The following is a 24,250-nucleotide window of genomic DNA, read 5'->3' on the forward strand; positions in this document are numbered from 1 at the left end:
CTCTAAATTGAGCGTAGGTGTGAATGTGAGTGTGAATGGTTGTCTGTGTCTATGTGTCAGCCCTGTGATGACCTGGCGACTTGTCCAGGGTGTACCCCGCCTTTCGCCCGTAGTCAGCTGGGATAGGCTCCAGCTCGCCTGCGACCCTGTAGAAGGATAAAGCGGCTAGAGATAATGAGATGAGATGAGGTGTTTAAGGCAAGCATGCGAAATAGACCGGACATGAAATGTTATGTGATAGTGATGTGATGTGGTAGTTGTTTTTTGCCCATCCTTCATGGTTATGAATATCATTTGATGTTTACACTGTGGACAAAATGCATTACATTTCCATGGATGTTAATGAGGAAATAAGAATGTTGTATAATTGTGCTATTCTACATCAAATACCAGCGATATTAACAAACCGACAATGTCAGGAAGCCCAACTTCGATTTCATGTTGTCTTGAAGACCTTCCACTCTCGGGTTATAATTACATTATTCATAGGAACACAGTCTATTCTGTAACTCTGATGTATTATTCAGTAACTACTGTGAAACTGTGAGAGTGAGGAATGTTAGCCTGAAGCTACCAATGAATCCTAGAATGTTGAGGTCAGAGGTCATCAATTGGTAGACAGTGGACCCAGCAAACTATTGTAACATGATAAACTGAAAAAAAAAATCATAATATAATAAAAAAAGGCTCAGTTTCCGTAGCAGATCTCTCATGGTTTATCCAATCGCATGGATTTATATACATTATTTAGCATAAAAAAGCTCACTGGGGTAGATGCTAGAGAGATTAGTTTAATACTTGAATTGGTTTTTCATTTTCTTACAGTACTCTGGTCTGATTAAAGCTAGATGGCCTTTCGATTCCATAAAATCGGTGAAATTTGGTTCCCTCTGAAATGTGGTCATTGTGATATATGTTTATTTCTGTAATATCTCAAAAAATATCAGGCCATTCTGTGTCAGGGAAGTTATTTAATTTGAGGGGATTAAAGCAAATAATGTGCATGAAATCACTCGCTTCGTGCAGTCAAGCAGACAGAGGAAGTCTGTGTGTGTGCGCATGCGCAGGTTTACCTTTGAGCGTGCACTGGCAGTTCCATCATTCTGTCGCTAAACGAACAGCTGATCACACTGAGGTGCTCGCTGAGCGTCGATATTTATTAGTTTGGTCCTGCGTTTCCTTTCCTTTGTATAGAACATAACATCTTTTCTTTTTTTTCGCTGTCCAAATCCTGCGCTCTGATTGGCTGGCGAGCGGATCTGTATCCTATGGTACGGACCCCGGTTACGGACCTCTGGCGACTCGCTCGTTCACAACAACAACAAACATAGTAGCATTTTTTGTCAACATTTATCTTTTTTATAAGATTTATTTATAAGATTATCAAAAATCTTATAAATTTTTGCCAGCATTTCTCAGGAGAATAGCATTAATTTTACAGCATGGATAGCGATAACGACAGTGTTCACAGCAAAAGCGAGTTTTATGACCCTGAGGAAGAAGAAATAAAAGAAAACATTTCAGGAGAAAGCTAAAAACCTGTAACTGTTGCTAACGCCGAGCAAAAACATGGCTGAATCCTGAATGACTCAATTTTGTATAAATAGGGGACTACATAGGCGGCAAAATGTAGTTTTTTTTTCCTGCCATGGAAGTGCACTTGTATACCGAGGAGGAAGCAATTTGCATTACAGCCGTGAATGAGGATTCAAAATGGTGGCTCGGCTCGGTTTTCCCTTTCAGGCGCTCTCGTTTTCTGTTAGAATTTGGTAAAGAAAAAAATAAATACATTATTTACCAGCTTAAGGTCGGTCCGTATGGTGAAATACTATGGAATCAATTTTGTGCCAAAATGTTCATACAATACTTTTGAAATATCAAACAAAAACGACAAATCAAAATACAAAAAAACAAAAAAAAGTAAATTTTTTTACACTGGCAAACAAATTATTCATGTAATCGTGCAAAATATCAGTCTGTTACTCTTCAGAAACCTTTTATTTTTGTTCCGCGTCTTTCTCAGTTTTGTTTGACGTAATTTATTTTGGTTGCGATTCCAGCTTTCTCGTTTGCGCTCCCTGACTTTTTGCTTGCAGTTTTGGCACAAATTTCACGTGTGGGTGGGCTGTCCAGGAATGCATTCCCATTGGCTAACTTGTGTTTGACTGACAGCTACGCTCAGCCATTCCCTACTCGGATTCTGGCGGACTGTTTGACGAGTGACCGATCCATTGACGGTAAACAAGGATCGAGTGGACTTCAGTGGCGACTATGATATTGAATTAATTCAACAAAGTGTAAGTGCGGGACAAATGTGTTGTATGTGTTGCAGTAGTGCACATTATGCAGGTGTGTTTAACATTAGCAAGACAGCTATTATATTGGGCAGTGGAGCTAAGTCTAACATTTGACTTGCCATGAAACACCTGCATAATGTGCACTACTGCAACACATACAACACATTTGTCCCGCACTTACACTTTGTTGAATTAATTCAATATCATAGTCGCCACTGAAGTCCACTCGATCCTTGTTTACCGTCAATGGATCGGTCACTCGTCAAACAGTCCGCCAGAATCCGAGTAGGGAATGGCTGAGCGTAGCTGTCAGTCAAACACAAGTTAGCCAATGGGAATGCATTCCTGGACAGCCCACCCACACGTGAAGTTTGTGCCAAAACTGCAAGCAAAAAGTCAGGGAGCGCAAACGAGAAAGCTGGAATCGCAACCAAAATAAATTACGTCAAACAAAACTGAGAAAGATGCGGAACAAAAATAAAAGGTTTCTGAAGAGTAATAGACTGATATTTTGCACGATTACACGAATAATTTGTTTGCCAGTGTAAAAAAAAAAATTTGACTTTTTTTTGTTTTTTTTGTATTTTGATTTGTCGTTTTTGTTTGATATTTCAAAAGTATTGTATGAACATTTTGGCACAAAATTGATTCCATAAAATACCGTGACCTCAGCCTTGAATACTGACCTCGGCCCAGAGGGCCTCGCTCAGTACTTTCAAGACCTCGGTCACAGTATTTCACAATACGGACCAACCAGCAGGTAAATAGCATATATTTCTTCTCGCTTTCCGTTACTGTAGTCGGTCTTTCACATTTCAGTCGCACACTCATGTCCTCCGTTTTTCTTTCCTATTTCAAATTTGTGTCCCACAATACCTTGCGTGAACGGGGAAAGCCCACCATGCCATGCATGACATAGTATCTTGAATTGGGTCATGGTGAAGCAGGAAAAAATAGTGGAGAATTTCGGGCCATGTGGCTTTAAATTCATTAATTGTTTTATTTAAAAAACCAAATAACATTTGGAAATCTGTGATTCGAATTCAGTAGCTTTCGGTCCACTAAACAAAAATAATTAGGTGTCAGGGAAAATCCTTTTTATGACCTACATTTGAAAAATCTGAAATGCAGTCTACCTTTAATGGACTGATAGGAAGGATATTTTTTTGTCTACTGTTTTTGGACAAATAATTATCTCTCTGTTAGTATCAAAAGTGGTAACATGAAGTGCCATAATGAAACAAAACACTATTTTGGACTATTTTGCCAAAAAACTGCTTAATAAAATCTTCACAAAGTTTTATTTAGGAGTTAAAACTTTTTGCCCTGTAGGCTTAAGGGAAAGTAAATAAGTTGCTTGCGTATAATTATCAAGAGTCACATGTTTGGAATTAGATCTCTGCATTGACAGACGGCAGACAGAAGTAAACCAGATCATGCAGCAATTCCACATGGAGAAGTCAAACGCCAACCCCCATCGTAGCCGAGATAGACTGAGAGTTGCTATATTACTTGTGCATCTGGACAGCGGTCTGGCGAAATGCCCTTTGAGAATCCACGATACATTTGTTACTTCAGGGAATCATAGAGTCCATTGCTGAGACCTCGGGAATGAGTAGGCAGCCTGATAGAACAACTTCCTTTTCACTCGAGACTGGTCAAAGACAAAGCAATCTCCACCTGCAAAGATTGCCTGCATCTCATACAGCGAGACTGTCGAACGACTCGGACCCTGGTGCACTGCTAGCGTGTGCTCTCGTCATGACTGACGTTTGATTACCAATTAAACATATCTGTCCTCGATGGCAGAGGAGAAGATGGAATAAAAATGAGGCTGGCGGCAGGACAGAATGTGCTGCATGCGTGTGAGTCAACGAGGTGATTCAATATTCAAGTGGGGTGGGGTGGAGGTGTTCGCGTTGGACAGATGGCCTCACGCAGTCATCTGACTCACTTTATTTTTAGAGTGTTTGTATTTGCACATACATTTCGCTGATGGGGGGGTTGAAGGCGTGATTGGTGTCATAAATTACTCGTGATTGATGCTCACTTTCTTCTGCAGCAACATTAAATGGCATTAAAGCTGTACAGATACTGACACACTGACACCCACCATACACACACACACACACACACACACACACAAAACTCTCTACGATGCAATTACGCATACCTTCTGCTCTGCTGCTTCGCTCATCATTCATTCTCTTGTGATATATTATGATGGAGATGCTGTTTGTGGTCTGTGAACATAAAACGTAAAATTCTGACAAATTATATGCTCCAGGACTGGTATAGCTTTATTTGTTTTTTGCTAATTATGCAGCAATCCATAACTACACTGGAAATCCATATTCTTCTGAACACAAGTTTGATATCATTTTCCTTTTTAGTAGAGAAAATCACACGCTCTGATTGGTCGAGAGATTCGGACTATTTCTCGATAATCACCTCAAGCAACTCGGCAAAATGGCAGCCAATCGCATCGTCACCGTAAGTGAAGAAGAATTAGAAATTAGGAAAGAAAATGCTGTTTCTAAAAGCACTAAAGATGCTGCAAAGTTTGGTCTAAAACTATTCAAAGGGAAGGATTGATTGTGATTTATTTTATTTATTTCAAAACAAAGTATTTTATGTGAGTCGGCATAGATAAGTGACAAGTCTGTGCTGCGCCGTTATTACATTTACATGCTGCTTTTGAAGATTGAACGAAATGATTTTTTGAATATGCTTTTTTAAAATAATCACCTGTGTATTTATACTAAAACAATTATCCACCTCAGGCTCAGTGAATATCGATAAATAAGAACCTTAATTTCATCTCATTCTTATGGCCCTTTTCCACTACCCTTTTTCAGCTCGCTTCAGCTCACTTCATCCCGACACGGCTCACGTTTCGACTACCAAAAAACCAGCACGACTCAGCTCGCTTCAGCCCTGCTTAGCCCCTAAAACTCGCACCGTTTTGGAGTGGGGCTGAAGCGAGCCAAAGCGAGCCGAGTGAGGCTGGGGGCGTGAGCAGACACTCCCCTGTGCACTGATTGGTGAGGAGGAGTGTCCTCACATGCCCACACACGCCCCGCGAGCGCGCTGGGATCTGTAAACACCGTAAACCCGGAAGGAGAAGAATTACGAATTACGAGAATTTCTGAAGCCTTATGCGCCTCGCCTCATCTATACGCTCTTGCCAGTATCTGTCCGCGTTGTCGGTGACAACAAGCCACAGCACCAAGACCAGCAACACTAACGACTCCATGTCCTCCATGTTTATTGTTTACTATCCGGGTTGTGAGTCTACCGCTTAAAAGGTCACTGATGTCACTGTTTGCGCCGCATAACGACATCACGTGACGTCCACCCACTTTCGCTAACTCCACCCAATGTGTCCACCCACTTCCAGCCAGCACGGTTCAGCGCGGTTATAGTCGAAATGCAACTCCAACAGCCCCACTCAGCTCGACTCAGCCCAACTCAGCACGGCACGGCTCAGCCCAACTCAGCCGCGTTTGTAGTGGAAAAGCGGCATTATTCACTGATATTCACTTCACCTTTGGCGAATAATTGATATTTAACAGTTATTCCATGAAATCGAATCGTACATGAGCCGATAGCTGATGAGGTGCATAGCACTGAGTCGGCTATAATCCATGTACGACGAGATTGAGTGGAATAACTGTTTTATTCTATCCACATTCACTGGATTTGAAGAAACAGAGCATTTTTATTTGTATTTTTTTGCAAATTCAATAAATAAAAACTTTATACGAAACATCTGACAAAATCCTGGAAACAAACCGGCGAAATGACAGGAGCAATTTGTGAAAAAGGCAAAAATAATAATTCTTGAAAAATGAAAAATAAGATACATTCTTACCATCAAATACTTTTAATCCTTTTTTTGTATATTTTAGGGTTTTGTTTTCGAGGAGAGTTTTTATTTCATCCTCGGTTGGTTCTGCAACACGTGCCGCCATTTTGTTTTTCTGTACTCACGGTATATGAGCTGATATCCTAGTAGTAGAGTCGCCAATCAGAGCATGCGATTGGTTATATCCAGTGAATGGGGATAGAATAATTATATTTATCCCTGCTATTTGTAAGTACTGTAGGTATCAGCACCTGATAATTATGTAGAATTAAGAAACAGGAGGGAGCTTGTAAAAAAAAAAAAAACCTTTATATGAGGACAATATACATATATATTTTTTACATATTTTTTTCAGTGATCTTTAAACAGTCACAAATACAAATTCCAGTGAGAACAATGTCAGCCAAGAACAGGATCTGAGGCTGCAGTGGGCACAGACTCACTCAAACTGTGCACAACTGAAGCTTGGACAAAGACCAGGCAATGTGTTTTCCAATTTTCAGCTGTCCAATTTCTGCGAATCTGTGCCCACTGTCCAATAAATAAAAAATAAGTAAATGATTAAATTCAAATTTACTTTAAAAAACAACTGTTAACATTCTCCAGTTTAGTAAAATACACATTTAGAGTTTCTCATCTCATCTCATTATCTCTAGCCGCTTTATCCTGTTCTACAGGGTCGCAGGCAAGCTGGAGCCTATCCCAGCTGACTACGGGCGAAAGGCGGGGTACACCCTGGACAAGTCGCCAGGTCATCACAGGGCTGACACATAGACACAGACAACCATTCACACTCACATTCACACCTACGCTCAATTTAGAGTCACCAGTTAACCTAACCTGCATGTCTTTGGACTGTGGGGGAAACCGGAGCACCCGGAGGAAACCCACGCGGACACGGGGAGAACATGCAAACTCCGCACAGAAAGGCCCTCGCCGGCCACGGGGCTCGAACCCAGGACCACCTTGTTGTGAAGCAACAGTGCTGACCACTACACCACCCTGTCACCATTCGTCAATGAAAAAAAAAAAAAATCCTACTTACAGATCAAAACTGTTTCTGTTATCAAAACCTGCATGATTAATTTGCACTAGCAGCATTGATGCAAATTGTTACTCTCACTCAGGATCTTTCTACTTTTTTGTAGAAAAAAAAAAACAAAACTCAGAAATCCCAATATTATAAAAAGTCACAAATTTACAGTAAAGTAACTCAAAGAACCAGATCACTTCAATTTGCAAGGTCGGATGCTTGTGATTATAAAAATAAAGGAATTTGCATTTGCATCCCGCCTCCAAACTGTTTACTGACATGGAAGTGGTCTCTCCTAATCTCATAATGCCAGACTAAGTTTCAATATCCTGCATCCAACCAAAACCCCCACCAAATTCCTAATCCAGTAAAAACTTATACTAATACTTCCTAATACTCTGATGAGACTAATGTTGCAGCATTAAGCTTTATCTCCACAAGTCTGTGCATTTGAAAGAAGTTACAGCGCCCTCCACAATTATTGGCACCCCGGTTCCCGGTTAAGATGCAGGGCTGCCAACTTTTCAAAATTCCTTGGAGTGAGATATTCACTTGTCCCCCTGCATTCTGGCGTTTTGTTAGTGGGTCGTCCAGCTGGAGATGGACAATGGGGGGGGGGGTTGAGATTTTGGATTTAGTAGATGTTCCTGCATTCTGGTGGATTTTTGGAGTGGCCTGCTGTGCCATACCTACATCCTTACACACCCTGACTTGCCAGGCCTTCAGCTTGTGGCCAACAAAAGCACCAAGTTTTGGCTTAAAAGCCCCCACACTAGAAAACTACAGATGACTGCCAATGTTCCTGTAGCCCTATAGACCTGTGTTTCAGATTTAAAGGCAAGTTCATGTTTGAAAATATTTCATCAGCTAAGCCTAAACACCTTCTGAATTGAAACTAAATGTTAAGTTTTTAATAACTGTTGCAAAAATAAGATTGTCCCTCACTGACTATTCATTATGCATTTAAGGGCTTTCCCCACCACTGGGTTCAGCAGAAGATTGGCATGGGGAAAAATATCGACAGCAAAAGAACAAATAAAATGCTTAAACAGGAAGCAAAATGTGCATGTGCTACAAGAAACATTAAAATGATTAAGTTTGAACCGTATTGAAACACAAAAAGCTGAACCTTGGCCATAGGTGGGAATGGGCACACAAAGTTGGGCTTAAAAATGTTGGTCATACTTAAATAAGCTATATTAATATATTTCTTATTAATTTATTTCTTATCTATGTTTCTTATTAGTAATAGAGCATTCGTCAGGGCCTGTTATCTGACAAATATTCTCTACCTGTCTTGCCCTCTTTGAAACCCTGTCTCCTCAGTATATTGTTCTGTCTTTTTTTTTTAATTATTCACAACAAGTTCAAGTTCTTTGATATTACAGGCGACCATGCTTTATTTACTTTAACTGAGCAATTACATACATCAGAAATAATTAAAAATAAATACCCTGTAAATAAACAATAGGTATGGTGGCTAATGGCTCTTCTTGCATTTGTAATATTATCTCTTACTTGCTTTATTTTATAACATTTCCAGTATGGCTTCAAATAAAGTCATAAAGTATGATAACATACAGTAAACAAACTAAAAATGCGCCTTAATAACCGTGTGCTAAGGAGGTGCTCTCCCGTGCTGCTTGTTGGGGAAGATAGAGGCTGTGGCACGGCAGTAGGCCTATAATGATTTAGCATGCCTAGTACACAGCTCTTGATATGGCATTAAATATTCTCACAACACTTATAGGCTAAAACAATTAAGAAACTTTATATAAGTTCATAATTACGCCAGTAACGCCACACATTGGCATGCATATGTACAAACCTGTCTGAGACACCCGTCTTCAACTCGGATACCTTCTTCTCTCTCCTCTTCCTCTAAATTGACGGTAGGCAATTATCCAACTTCTGGCGAGTGCAGCATCATTAGATGCGCCACCTACCATAGGGGAGTGTGTACAGAAGGGAACACCTCTCTGTTTAGCCGTGCGTAAGGCGTAATTGATCAATCACAAGTGGTTGGCGCGACGCAATGGGTAGCCTAGATTAGATAGATAAACTAGATTTTTTTCTCGCGTGAGAAATCGGAGGTATGGCGTGTGAGCGTGTGAAGACAATCGAATGCGTGTGTCTCACGCTCATTGCGTGAGAGTTGGCAGCCCAGAAGATGTGTTAAAAGCCTTAAAATAAATTCAATTTTTTATTGCAGAAGCATAATCTCACACTGAAAATTGTAGAAAAATGTAACCCTTAACTCAAGTGAATTAAAAAAAAAAATCCCTGACTAAGAAATAATTCTTTTTCATAAAATCACATGTTCCACAATTATTGGCACCCATAACAATTCCTAGAAAATAAATGTAATTGAAGCATTTCTGTCATTTCTACTGTAGTTTATAAAGTTGATCAGAGTATCTAGGAACCTTTAATTAGCAATTCATCACATCCTGTTTCCCTGGGGTGTAAATATGATGTGACACAGAGGCCTATTTCTCTTATCCACTCTTCAACATGGGAAAGACAAGAGAACACACCGTTCAAGTAAGGCAGATGTGTGCCGACCTTCATAAGTCAGGCAATGGCTACAAGAAAATAGCCGCTCGCCTACACTGGCCCGTATCTACTGTCAGAGGAATCATCAAGAAGCTTAAAACAACTGGAACAGTGGCGAACAAGCCTGGACGAGGATGCAAGTTTATCTTGCCACCACGCACAGTGAGGAGGATGGGAAGAGAAGTAAAAAGTTATCCAAAGCTCACTGTTAGAGAATTGCATCAAAGAATAGCATCTTGGGGTCACAAAGTAACAACCATCAGGCGCTATTGACATGCCAACAAGCTGTTTGGGAGGCATACACGGAAAAAGCCTTTTCTCACTTACAAGCATAAACGTAAACGTCTGGAGTTCGCTAAGCGGTACTTGGATTGTGTGCTTTGGTCAGATGAGACCAAGATAGAGCTTTTTGGCAACAAACACTCTAATACATCACAAAAGATGAGTATGCGGAAAAGCACCTCATGCCCACTGTGAAGTATGGGGGAGGATCGGTGAAAACCTGTGGGGTGAGCTGAAGAGGAGAGTGCATAGGAGAGGACCCAGGACTCTGGACAATTTAGAGAGATTGTGCAAAGAGGAATGGTTGAAGATCCCTGTCTCTGTATTCTCCCATCTTGTGAAATGTTATAGGAGAATATTAAGTGCTGTCTTGTTGGCAAAAGGGGTTTGTACAAAGTATTAACATCAAGGGTGCCAATAATTGTGGCACACATGATTTCATGTGAAAGAATTATTTCTTAATGTGGGATTTTTTTTCCTCCTGAATAAATGCACTTGAACTAAAGGTTGGATTTTTCTCTTTTTTATTGCATTGTTGTCCTATATTATTAAAAAAAATGAATTTATTAGAAGCCTAAGAACACATTTTAACGAGGGGTGCCAATAATTGTGGAGGGCGCTGTATTTTCTAATGCAAACAAGGTCTTTCACAACCTTTCAAAGGCAGTATTACAAACTAAGATGTGTTTTAAATTTCAGAATGTTAGTATATAAACTCTGCAGTGAATAGAAGATCTGTTGATTGGCGAGCCAGCCAGGAGTCGCAAAAGGCAACTTAAGCGTAACTAATTGGATACCTCTAGTAAATACTGTTTGTCTGAATATATATGAAGCTATGTAGCAAATATACTGTGTGCTTTTTTCTTCATTTCTCTCTCTCTCTCTCTCTCTCTCTCTCTCTCTCTCTATCTGTCTGTCTCTCTCGATCCTGATGTTTCTGCTTAATATTTTCTGCCTGAGGTAAAACATGGATAACTGAAACTGCATATACGGCGGTTCCACTATTTTTGAAGCATGAATGCACCTTTCATTGCCAGTTTTATTAGCACTCTCTGTTTAGCTGCTGTGAAAAGCTCTCAGGCCTACCATTAACCACTACCTTCTCCAAATGAAAATGCCTTCAGGAGTATTGGAACAAATAACTATTTTTATTAATGTTCAAAAAATTTAACTGCATATGCTATATATGTAGCAATTGGAGCTCATTCTTTACTTCAGGCTTTGACGGAAAAGGACGTTGTCGATACAAAAGGGATATAAAAGTTGCTTTTATCACAAGGGAAATTATTATTTATTGCACAAACATGAAGTGTAAGAGAGCCTGGCATCATTAAAAATAAATAAATAAATAAAAATCAGTGTCGTGAGTGTATTATGATGCGTTGGCTTTATAGATGTTTGTTCAGTGGTACAATTGTTGGGCCAAAAATGAATTTTACACATTGTTCAATGTTGATTTAATTTGCAAACAACGTGAGACGAATGAACAGCTTTAAGATATTCGTAAAGTATCCTAAAAGTTTACAAAATGCTAAATTTCAGTCTATTTACTTCTAACCTTAAGAATGCTTATAGTATAACTTTAAGTGATTTTCCATGACTTCTTAAAAATAACGAAATGCTGTTAAAATAACATTTAAGATGTCATTTAAAGTTACTAAATTTAACATTTAAATGTACTTAAAGTCACTATTACTTTTAAGATTACCAATAAAAGATCTGAGAGTTACTAGTACGAATTTAAAAAGTTCAGTAAAGATACTTAAATTTATGACTACATTTAAGGGCCGGTCTTAAAGGTAACTTAAATACACTACTAAATTTGAGACTCTTTTAAGGTTTAGATGAAATGCAATTAAATTCACATTTTCCATAACATAATCCATCAGTGACAAAGAGGAAATTAGAAGCAGTCATCATCATGATGAATGTATTTGTCATCTTTATCATTATCATAAGTCATATTTTAAAGAAATCCCTCCATTTGCTGAAATCCAACCCCAGTGAAGAGACTATGGGAAGCCAGAGTGTAAACAATGAGCATATGCTTGTGACCAATAAAAATAGTCTACGCAGAATGACCAAATGGGCGCCAAGCGTTTGACCACTCGCATTGTGTCTTAATTGGCTTGGTGTAGTGGTGTAATTATCTCTGTGTGAACCAAACAATGGCACAGTCTAAGCTGATGAAGTTTTTGGGTGGGGTTTCTTCAAGCATTGATGATAATTTAAGGGCTGAAACAGGCACGGGGGAGGCACTCAGAGCCCCGATCATCCCCAAGCGCGTTGCACAGTGGTAGTAATACAGGGGTCGGTTAAAAACAATGAGAGCCTCTGCCATCCTCGAGCATATCAGACAGCATCAGTAATACAGGGGTCGGTTAAAAACACTCAGAGCCCTGACTGTCCCCAAGCACACTCAGAGCCCCTACTCAGAGCCCCTACCGTCCCAAACCACTCAGAGCCCCTACCGTCCCCGAGCACATCGGGCGGTGTCAGTAATACAGGGGTCGCTTAAAACCACTCAGAGCCCCTACCGTCCCCGAGCACATCAGGCGGTGTCAGTAATACAGGGGTCGCTTAAAACCACTCAGAGCCCCTACCATCCCCGAGCACATCAGGCGGTGTCAGTAATACAGGGGTCGCTTAAAACCACTCAGAGCCCCTACCGTCCCCGAGCACATCGGGCGGTGTTAGTAATACAGGGGTCGCTTAAAACCACTCAGAGCCCCTACCGTCCCCGAGCACATCGGGCGGTGTCAGTAATACAGGGGTCGCTTAAAACCACTCAGAGCCCCTATCGTCCCCGAGCACATCGGGCGGTGTTAGTAATACAGGGGTCGCTTAAAACCACTCAGAGCCCCTACCGTCCCCGAGCACATCGGACGGTATCAGTAATACAGGGGTCGCTTAAAACCACTCAGAGCCCCTACCGTCCCCGAGCACATCAGGCGGTGTCAGTAATACAGGGGTCGGTTAAAAACACTCAGAGCCCCTACCGTCCCCGAGCACATCGGGCGGTGTCAATAATACAGGGGTCGCTTAAAACCACTCAGAGCCCCTACCGTCCTCGGGCACATCGGATAGCATCAGTGATACAGGGATCAGTTAAAAACACTCAGAGCCTTGACCATCCCCGAGTACATCAGACAGTGGACGGTAAAAACGCCAACGTGAAAGTGCTGTTAGCCGGCTAGCGACTGAAGAGAGCTATGTTTCAGGCGGCGTGGCATGTTGAGTTCCCGTGGTGAATGTATGATGAAAACTGCTGTGTCATTCTGTGTTTGGTTTGTATATTGACAGGAAATTCAAATTCCTTCACTGTTGGTTGGTTGTTCCAAGATTCTGCTCGACTCTGTTCAACTGTAAATGAAGTTTTGTGTTGAAGTAAAGGCTAAAGGGAGTCCTAATACCTCTTTTGAATAATTCCAGGCTAAAATAACCTTTAGCTCAAACTAAAGAGGTTTATTTTTGCTTGAACTGGCACATGGTGCCCAAAATCAAGTCTTTTGTATTAGAGGCTGGAGTGGAGCCTAAATTTTCTATGTAATGGAGAGGCCTATCTGCATCTGTACAAATATTTTAATTGTGCCAGTTTGGTTGGTATAAATCTGTATTAAGTCCACTTTAATAAGTCAGTAACGAAGAAAAAATACAAACTAAGTGAAGAAAACATTTAAAAAAGTGAAGACTTCTTTGACTTGATTTTTCAAGGAGAAAAGTGGAGAATAGTTTTCAGAACCCAGGGGAAATGCTGTAAAACTACACAAAACCTATGTAATCAAACCTCCTTAGACATTTAAAGTGGTGTGTGATGACAGGCATGACGTTGCAAATTCTGATCTCAAGCAAACGTAACTCCTAAATCGATCAAAGTCAGGTGACACACTGCAAAAAATAAAAATCTTAGGAAGTTGATTTGTCTATTTTCAAGTCAAAACATCTAGCCACCCTTATTATAAGACATAATTGCCCAACAAGCAAAACCTCATTTAGCTAGAAAGGCTAGTTTTTAGACAGTCCATCTTGAAAATCTTGTATAGACAAAATGTCTTGAAAAAGTCTTATTTGGAGCACCTTTGAAAATAAAACAAGTTTTTTTTTTTTTTTTAAAACAAGTAAGTACATTTTGGACATTTGTCAAATGCGATTCATCTTGTTTCAAGAAAAAACAAAAAACAAAGTATGCTTGTTTTGGGAATAAATGAACTTTACTGAAATCTTTGAATCCAGGGCTGCCAACTTTTCGAAATTCCTTGGAGTGAGATTTTTTTTTTTTTTGGGGGGGGGGGGGGGGGGGGGTCGACGGCAAAATTTTTCCGCACACCATGCAGTAAGTGGGAATTTTGTATTCAGTTTGATATTCACTTGTCCCCCTGCATTCTGGTGTTTTGTTTGTGGGTCGTCCAGCTGGAAATGGCCAATGGGGGGGGGGGGGGGGGTTTGAGATTTTGGATTTAGTAGATGTTCCTGCATTCTGGTGGATTTTTGGAGTGGCCTGCTGTGCCATACCTACATCCTTACACACCCTGACTTGCCAGGCCTTCAGCTTGTGGCCAACAAAAGCACCAAGTTTTGGCTTAAAAGCCCCCACACTACAAAACTACAGACGACTGCCAATGTTCCTGTAGCCCTATAGACCTGTGTTTCAGATTTAAAGGCAAGTTCATGTTTGAAAATATTTCATCAGCTAAGCCTAAACACCTTCTGAATTGAAACTAAATGTTAAGTTTTTCATAACTGTTGCAAAAAATAAGATTGTCCCTCACTGACTATTCATTATGCATTTAAGGGCTTTCCCCACCACTGGGTTCAGCAGAAGATTGGCATGGGGAAAAATATCAACAGCAAAAGAACAAATAAAATGCTTAAACAGTAAGCAAAATGTGCATGTGCTACAAGAAACATTAAAATGATTAAGTTTGAACAGTATTGAAACACAAAAAGCTGAACCTTGGCCATAGGTGGGAATGTGCACACAAAGTTGGGCTTAAAAATTTTGGTCATACTTAAATAAGCTATATTAATATTATTTCTTATTAATTTATTTCTTATCTATGTTTCTTATTAGTAATAGAGCATTCGTCAGGGCCTGTTATCTGACAAATATTCTCTACCTGTCTTGCCCTCTTTGAAACCCTGTCTCCTCAGTATATTGTTCTGTCTTTTTTTTTAATTATTCACAAGTTCAAGTTCTTTGATATTACAGGCGACCATGCTTTATTTACTTTAACTGAGCAATTACATACATCAGAAATAATTAAAAATAAATACCCTGTAAATAAACAATAGGTATGGTGGCTAATGGCTCTTCTTGCATTTGTAATATTATCTCTTACTTGCTTTATTTTATAACATTTCCAGTATGGCTTCAAATAAAGTCATAAAGTATGATAACATACAGTAAACAAACTAAAAATGCGCCTTTATAAACGTGTGCTAAGGAGGTGCTCTCCCGTGCTGCTTGTTGGGGAAGATAGAGGCTGTGGCACGGCAGTAGGCCTATAATGATTTAGCATGCCTAGTACACAGCTCTCGATATGGCATTAAATATTCTCACAACACTTATAGGCTAAAACGATTAAGAAACTTTATATAAGTTCATAATTACGCCAGTAACGCCACACATTGGCGTGCATACAGTATGTACAAACCTGTCTGAGACACCCGTCTTCAACTCGGATACCTTCTTCTCTCTCCTCTTCCTCTAAATTGACGGTAGGCAATTATCCAACTTCCGGCGAGTGCAGCATCATTAGATGCGCCACCTACCATAGGGGAGTGTGTACAGAAGGGAACACCTCTCTGCCTGTTTAGCCGTGCGTAAGGCGTAATTGATTGATCGCAAGTGGTTGGTGTGACGCAATGGGTAGCCTAGATCAGATAGATAAACTAGATTTTTTTTCTAGCGTGAGAAATCGGAGGTATGGCGTGTGAGCGTGCGAAGACAATCAAATGCGTGTGTCTCACGCTCATTGCGTGAGAGTTGGCAGCCCAGTTGAATCTTTCATTACAATTCAACTCCACCTTACATATCCTAAGTTTACTGCGACTGTTTTCTCAGTCATTCAGAGTGAGGTCCTTCTAGATGCTGTACAGACTCTAGACCAGACAAGTGCCTTCAAAAAGGCTATGAGTGAGTGGAGGGCGTTTTAGTGAGGTCTTTTTGGAATGCTGTGAGTTAAGTTCAGTGTTTTTTTGGTTTGTTTTGTTTGTTTGTTTGTTTGGTTGTTTTTTTGTGCCTGATCTTGTAAACCCCTCATACACATGAATAATCAGTGCCCCCAAAATGCACTGTTGCTTTGGCGTTGTGTAAGCACTGTAAGTCAAAATGCATAGACTTTTTTTTTTTTGTGCCTGATCTTGTAAACCCCTCGTACACTGCACTGTTGCTTTGGCATTGTGTAAGCACTGTAAAGGCCAATTTATGCTGACAACCCAGTCCTCGCAGACGGCGTCGCAGATAGCGTCTGGGTAGCCCCCCCCTTCGCAGACGCTCTGCGCTCACCTCCCAAAAATTGTGACCACCGCAGAAGCCTCGCAGACAGCCTCGCAGACAAGAGGGCTCTGATTGGTCCACTCTACATCTGCTGTACACGCACTTCCACTTCCCTACTTTCCCGGTTTGGTTTGTTTTCACGACCGGCATTTTTAAAAACATGAGCGAAGATGGAGCAGCACGAAGAGCGGTTGATCGAGGAAGTGAGGAAGTACGTACATCTATACGACTCCAGTTCTAGTCATTATAAGTAACCGGAGGATAAACACTCCACTAACCACACCCACCAACTACTCCTAGCGATTTTGCGACTTCGCGCCCCCTTGCGTTGTGGCGGTGAATAACATCGCACACGCCTATTACTCCCCGCTCAACGATAAATTACAACTGTCTGCGAAAAGCTATCTGCGAAAGCCTTGTCGCAAGAGCATGCAGAGGCCTTAAGTCAAAATGCGTAGACTTTTTTTTTTTTATTACTTTTTTTTTTGGTGCCTGGGGTCCTGGAGAAGTGGAATCTTAAGAGATGTTTTAATGTTTGAATGTTGAAATGGGAAAAAAAATAAACTTGTTGCAATGCTACACGTGTCGTCAACTTGATTCAAGATAGTCTCTGGTCTCATATCTAGAGTATTTTACTAATTACAGGTCACAAAAGGAGAATCGTTTAAGCTAGTAATGCTTAGTTGTAGAATTTAACAATCCTAATATTAGTATATTTATCTTAAATTCAGTTTTTACTGCTAAGACTTTGTCATGAATTTAAGTGAAATACCCTTAAAATGAAATAAATAAAAATGACTTGAATGGCTAAATGTAAGAAGTACGATCTTGTTATAAGGACTATTTTGATTATTTTGAGTTAATCAGATCTCGCATAATAAGTTCTCTAATCTTATTTTGGAATTATTTCATCTAAAAACAGGTTAGATTTTTCATCTTACTTTCAGAAATCTTACCAAGTTGAATTTGACTAGTTCCATTGGCAGATTTTTTTCACCTGATTCAAGCAAATATGCTTTGTTTTAATCTTTTATTTCTTATTTTTGAAAGGCCATTTTTTGCAGTGCATGGGTTCTTCTTTACAGAAGGTTGTGCTATGGTTGGCATAAGAACATAAGAATTATAACTGACTCAGTGGTTCAGTGTACCTATGATGATATGGATATGAAACTTTGTGTAATAGTCAGAGAAAATATATATGACTAATACTAACATTGGCTGTCAGTGTCAAAACCACACACAGTTCAACAGTTTGAATTTATGTTGGCTAATGCCAAGTTCAGAAGACACTGATCAACTTTTGGAAGTGCCACCACTGAGAAATTTTCCAATTAAGAGAAATTTGTCATTTGATTTTATGTCAGCTTGACACAAAAATTGACCTCTCACTGCTAATGTGGGTTTATGAAAAAAATGTATTTAGATGTCATGTAGCCTTATGAATGTCACCTTTTTTCTTTTTTTTTTGGGATGACTGAAGCAATTTTCAGAAACCATGATATCCTTTATGTTGGGAAAATCGTGTACAGCTTTCATTTTTGGATGAACGATCCCTCCAGGAAAGCTCACAGACACGCTGGCTTGAATTCACTTTTACAGTGACATTGAAAATATATTATTAGGAGGTATGCCTGTCATTAAAAGCAGAACTTTTTCTTTTTTAGCTAGAAGCCGCGCTGCACAATCCAGTCCATTGTGCTCTGCTTGGTTTCTCTGCAGCGAGCACGTCACTCCCGCAGGGATACCTCTGGGTAAGTTGAATTAGATCACTTTGTCTATTTATGAAATATCAACAATAAGAGAAAATTAAGGGAATAAAAATATATACGAAGGCCATAGGTCATCATGAAGGTCATCTATAACAGAGGTACATGATTTTTATTTTATTTTATTTTTTTAACAGCCAGAGACCCCTTTAACTGTAAACACCCTCAATTAACATTATTACATTATTGTGGACAACAATTATCGTGCCGTTACCACACAAATCGTCTTTTCTGAATGCGTAAGTGGTATCAGCTTAACTTAACTCAGCATTCTGACTCATAGGAAAGTGTAAAGTACAACCCCGATTCCAAAAAAGTTGGGACAAAGTACAAATTGTAAATAAAAACGGAATGCAATGATGTGGAAGTTTCAAAATTCCATATTTTATTCAGAATAGAACATAGATGACATATCAAATGTTTAAAGTGAGAAAATGTATCATTTAAAGAGAAAAATTAGGTGATTTTAAATTTCATGACAACAACACATCTCAAAAAAGTTGGGACAAGGCCATGTTTACCACTGTGAGACATCCCCTTTTCTCTTTACAACAGTCTGTAAACGTCTGGGGACTGAGGAGACAAGTTGCTCAAGTTTAGGGATAGGAATGTTAACCCATTCTTGTCTAATGTAGGATTCTAGTTGCTCAACTGTCTTGGGTCTTTTTGTCGTATCTTCCGTTTTATGATGTGCCAAATGTTTTCTATGGGTGAAAGATCTGGACTGCAGGCTGGCCAGTTCAGTACCCGGACCCTTCTTCTACGCAGCCATGATGCTGTAATTGATGCAGTATGTGGTTTGGCATTGTCATGTTGGAAAATGCAAGGTCTTCCCTGAAAGAGACGTCGTCTGGATGGGAGCATATGTTGCTCTAGAACCTGGATATACCTTTCAGCATTGATGGTGTCTTTCCAGATGTGTAAGCTGCCCATGCCACACGCACTAATGCAACCCCATACCATCAGAGATGCAGGCTTCTGAACTGAGCGCTGATCACAACTTGGGTCGTCCTTCTCCTCTTTAGTCCGAATGACACGGCGTCCCTGATTTCCTTAAAGAACTTCAAATTTTGATTCGTCTGACCACAGAACAGTTTTCGACTTTGCCACAGTCCATTTTAAATGAGCCTTGGCCCAGAGAAGACACCTGCGCCTCTGGATCATGTTTAGATATGGCTTCTTCTTTGAACTATAGAGTTTTAGCTGGCAACGGCGGATGGCACGGTGAATTGTATTCACAGATAATGTTCTCTGGAAATATTCCTGAGCCCATTTTGTGATTTCCAATATGGAAGCATGCCTGTATGTGATGCAGTGCCGTCTAAGGGCCCGAAGATCACGGCCACCCAGTATGGTTTTCTGGCCTTGACCCTTACGCACAGAGATTCTTCCAGATTCTCTGAATCTTTTGATGATATTATGCACTGTAGATGATGATATGTTCAAACTCTTTGCAATTTGACACTGTCGAACTCCTTTCTGATATTGCTCCACTATTTGTCGGCGCAGAATTAGGGGGATTGGTGATCCTCTTCCCATCTTTACTTCTGAGAGTCGCTGCCACTCCAAGATGCTCATTTTATACCCAGTCATGTTAATGACCTATTGCTAATTGACCTAATGAGTTGCAAATTTGTCCTCCAGCTGTTCCTTTTTTGTACCTTTAACTTTTCCAGCCTCTTATTGCCCCTGTCCCAACTTTTTTGAGATGTGTTGCTGTCATGAAATTTCAAATGAGCCAATATTTGGCATGAAATTTCAAAATGTCTCACTTTCAACATTTGATATGTTGTCTATGTTCTATTGTGAATACAATATCAGTTTTTGAGATTTGTAAATTATTGCATTCCGTTTTTATTTACAATTTGTACTTTGTCCCAACTTTTTTGGAATCGGGGTTGTATAAAGTTTCTGCCAATATGTTTATCATGCTTGTATGATTAAAACTCACAAAGATATTTATCGAAATACATGACCTACTCATTCTAAACCTGCCGACCTTCGCCGTTGAAGCTCTCGACTTGAGAGGGTTAAAGGATCACAGACTGAGGCAAATGATTTCTTTGTCTGTTACGGAAATGACAGCGGTTACCAGTGTATCGTTATCAATGTCCACCCACTGACTCACCACATTTTCTAAATGTTCACCATGCAGTTCTTTCATTTGTTGCAAGACACTGATGATGTAATTTATATCACGCCTTGGGGCCGGGTGGAGCAAGGGATATAAAAACACCACTGGTGCATTTTAACTAGGTGTTAAGTTTGGCGGCATCAGCACTTGTTTCATCCTTTTATTGATCCTTTGATCACCGTTCTCAATAATTGTTCATGATCAACACCTAAGCTTGGCTGGTTAGGCCTTTTGTTTTATGGCGTTAACTTGACTGCGGACTCGATTACTTATTGCTTGTCTCTGGTGGGAAGAGGAGCGCATGGCTCAGTGTGTCATGTAAGCAGGTGAATGATGGATATAATTGCAGGAAGAGAGTTTATTTACAAACAGGCAGGCAAACAGTTAAAAAATGTAAGACAGAGGCAGGGTCGTGAAACGGGAAAAGGTCAAGAGAGGCACAAACAGACTGGTGGAGACGAAGACGGAAGGCAGAGTCCAAATATACAAAACAAATTATACAGCAAAACACTGCTTTATTAGAATAATAGCATCAAAACAAGACCCAAGGTCAGAATCTCTAATAACAATCATGTCTGTGAAGATTCTCAGTCATCCAGGTACATAGTAATCTGTGGTTGGTAGAAGAGAGCAACTGGACTTTCTTGAAGATTCTTGAAAACGTTTCACCTCTCATCCGAAAGGCTTCCTCAGTTCTGTCTGACTAATAGGGAGTATCAGGTATTTATCCTCTCATGGATCATCATAGAATCCGAATCAGAATTCTGAAGGATGAGAGGTGAAACGTTTTCAAGAATCTTCAAGCAAGTCCAGTTGCTCTCTTCTACCAACCACAGATTCTAATAACAATCGTTCTTTCTCATAAAAATGTATCTCAGGATCCATAAACCAATCAATATTCAACCTCCTACTGTTATGGGTGGTGAGATGTGGTGAGTAGGATCCAAGAGCAGAACACAGACCAGTAAATCCAATAATAAAAAGATTTAATAGGAGTAAAAAAAAAAAAAAAATCCAGAAAAAGCTAGGGACAAAAAAAACCAAAAAAAAAAACAAACGAGGCAGGCAAGGATAAAAAATGCTAGCATAAAAATAATCGTTACGAGAGGCGAAACGTCTTCAAGACTTTTCAAGCAAGTCCAGTTGCTCTCTTCTACCAACCACAGATTACTATGTACCTGGATGACTGAGAATCTTCACAGATATGTTTCTACGCACTTTGGGATGAGTTCCCTTCGACTGGTGTGGGAGTATGAGAGGACTTCCAGAAAACTGGCAGACATCTTAGCCAGAGAGGATCGTTCATTTTGTCAACCTGGAACGACCATCACTGAACAGAGGTGGGGGTCTATGACATCTATCAGCCACCTGCAATGCAGCCATCAGCATTCGGATTCGGATTCTATGATGATCCATGAGAGGATGGATACTTGATACTCCCTATTAGACAGACAGAACTGAGGATGCCTTTCGGATGAGAGGCGAAACGTCTTCAAGACTTTTCAAGCAAGTCCAGTTGCTCTCTTCTACCAACCACAGATTACTATGTACCTGGCTGACTGAGTATCTTCACAGATAGCATAAAAATAGTTCAGACAAAAAACATAACACAACAAACATGCAAAAAAGACAAAAATGTAGTGCAAAAAACTGTGACAAGAAACAGGCAAAACAGAGAGCAAATTTCAAGAAGCAATAATGGCACAGAGACGACATGAAAAACCAACGAGACGTTCTGGCAAAGTCCCCTTCTGAGAACAGCCTTTTTATACACAGCAGAGCAAACCAGGACGTGAATGCCAGCAAGATGGAAGTCCCGTCCCAGATCTGGATTAGCGCTGAACTGGGAGATAATAAATCTCCAAAGTGGAAGTCCAGGGTGGAGCATGACACCTACCACTTTCCTCTCCAGATAGTAACCAAGTAATATCACGTTTAGATGTTTCACATGTTCATCTTTGCTCTTTGCGTAATCCTCAAGTCCGCAGCATCTGGACAAATCCAGTTGGTGCCCCGGGACACAAAAGCACGCCCTTATCTATGTGTTGGAGTTAATTGTATTTGGGGATATTCTGAATTACAGGGGGTATTATGGGCAAGACTCAGGAGTGAATCTGAAAGAGAAATGACCTCATGATGGTTTTTGTCTGATTTCACCGTTCAGTCGAGCTTATTTCAATGTTGAGATGAAGTACAAGCTGGTTAATAAAGTGACGGCTTAAAGAAAGGTCGAAAGTCAGTGACTGAGGCACTTGAATAGTTTTCTGGCTTATGGGTGCAGATCTGATTTTGAATTAAAATAAACGACATTTCAAATGGAACGGAAATGATGAATATTTAAGGGATTTAAAATTAATTTAGTTGTACATTGGGGAAAAAATAAACACAATTTCCAACCCAGGCTTGAAAATACTGAGCAGTTTTTTAACCATTTTAAATTCACAGTCCCTTATTTATTTATTTATTTATTTATTTATTTATTTATTTATTTATTTAATAATTTAACTCTTTACAATCTTTGAAAATCTATAAAATTTTTTATTTTTGTTTTGTTAAACTTCTAATATTTATCTTGTTAAGACCCCCAGAATGATTGTGTATTTTCTTTTCATCTTGAATATATCGAAACATAATTTCTTTTAAACTCAAATGTTTTAAACATTCTGTTTATTTGGCGAGATTATGCTGAAACATATTTCTGAAAGGACTTCAGATAAGTTAACGTTATTCATGTTAGCATAACTCCGTTTTTACACGCTAAATAACAGTGTCCAAGTTAACTAGCTTTGTGTTAACATTAGCCGTGGACAAGGCTACGGCAACTTGGCAGGCAAATCCATAGAAAGTAATTGGACTAACCAGACTGCACAGCTATTGCAATGTTATCGCTCGCTCTAAAAGCACAGACAGCTTTGTTGCAAGCTTTCTCTTGGAATAAAACGTTTATATCCCTCAATGTGCTTCTGCAGGTTGGACGGCGAGTTTTTGTAGGCCGTGATAGGGTTGTTTTAGGCAAACAAAGCAAACATTTAAAATGAAACAAATCTTTAATCCAAACAGAAAACTGAAACATGGGTTCATGGGCCATGGGTGCATGCATTCTCCAGAAGAACCGCCTCCTTCCATTCTGCCATCAACTGATCGTGTTCAAATAATGCTGCAGAGAAATCGTTGAACTTGATTTTATCCAGTCTATGGATGTGACGTGACCCTAGTGATTACTGATCGGCTGTCTCAGTGTCACCTGTGAAAAAAACATCACGTTTTAGAAAAGAAAAGAAAAAAAATCCATTTTCAAAGCTGCTCCATAGTAACGAGTAACGAGGACCTTGATAGAAATGTAATGGAGTGAAAAGTACGATATTTGTCTCTCAAATGTAGTGAAGCTAAAGTCATAAGTTTAAAAAAAAATACTCAAGTAAAGTACAGATACTCAAAAAGTGTACTTAAGTACAGTACTCAAGTAAATGTATTTCGTTACTGTCCACCTCTACAAGCTCCTCCCGGCAAGGAACATTTGCACTTACATATTAAGGAACTCCAGGAAGTTTGCCTGCCCCTCTTGCAAGACTGAATGTTTTAAGAATAGTTTTATAATGAGTTTTGCATTTCCATCTTAATATTTCAATTCTAGTCAAATTTTAAATTCCAAATCAATAATTTTTATAAAAAAATTCTTTTTTTTAATTCTCATGCATCTGTTAACTTAAACGTAATTTAACCAAATGGCTGCAATGTTTTAGTAAATAAAGTATCTATCTATCTATCTATCTATCTATCTATCTATCTATCTATCTATCTATCTATCTATCTAT

General features: G+C 39.6%; 1 protein-coding gene across 1 annotated transcript in view; it reads left to right on the top strand.

The window, feature by feature from the left end:
* arhgef10la (Rho guanine nucleotide exchange factor (GEF) 10-like a) overlaps positions 1 to 24,250 on the top strand; it is a 419,992-nt gene that overhangs the window by 304,391 nt on the left and 91,351 nt on the right. Inside the window, exon 21 of the mRNA XM_060910368.1 lies at positions 18,200 to 18,286. Coding sequence (XP_060766351.1) covers positions 18,200 to 18,286 — 87 coding nt within the window. The remainder of the gene's footprint in view (positions 1 to 18,199; positions 18,287 to 24,250) is intronic.

This window comes from Neoarius graeffei, chromosome 26, assembly GCF_027579695.1.
Source record: "Neoarius graeffei isolate fNeoGra1 chromosome 26, fNeoGra1.pri, whole genome shotgun sequence".
Lineage (NCBI taxonomy): Eukaryota > Metazoa > Chordata > Actinopteri > Siluriformes > Ariidae > Neoarius > Neoarius graeffei.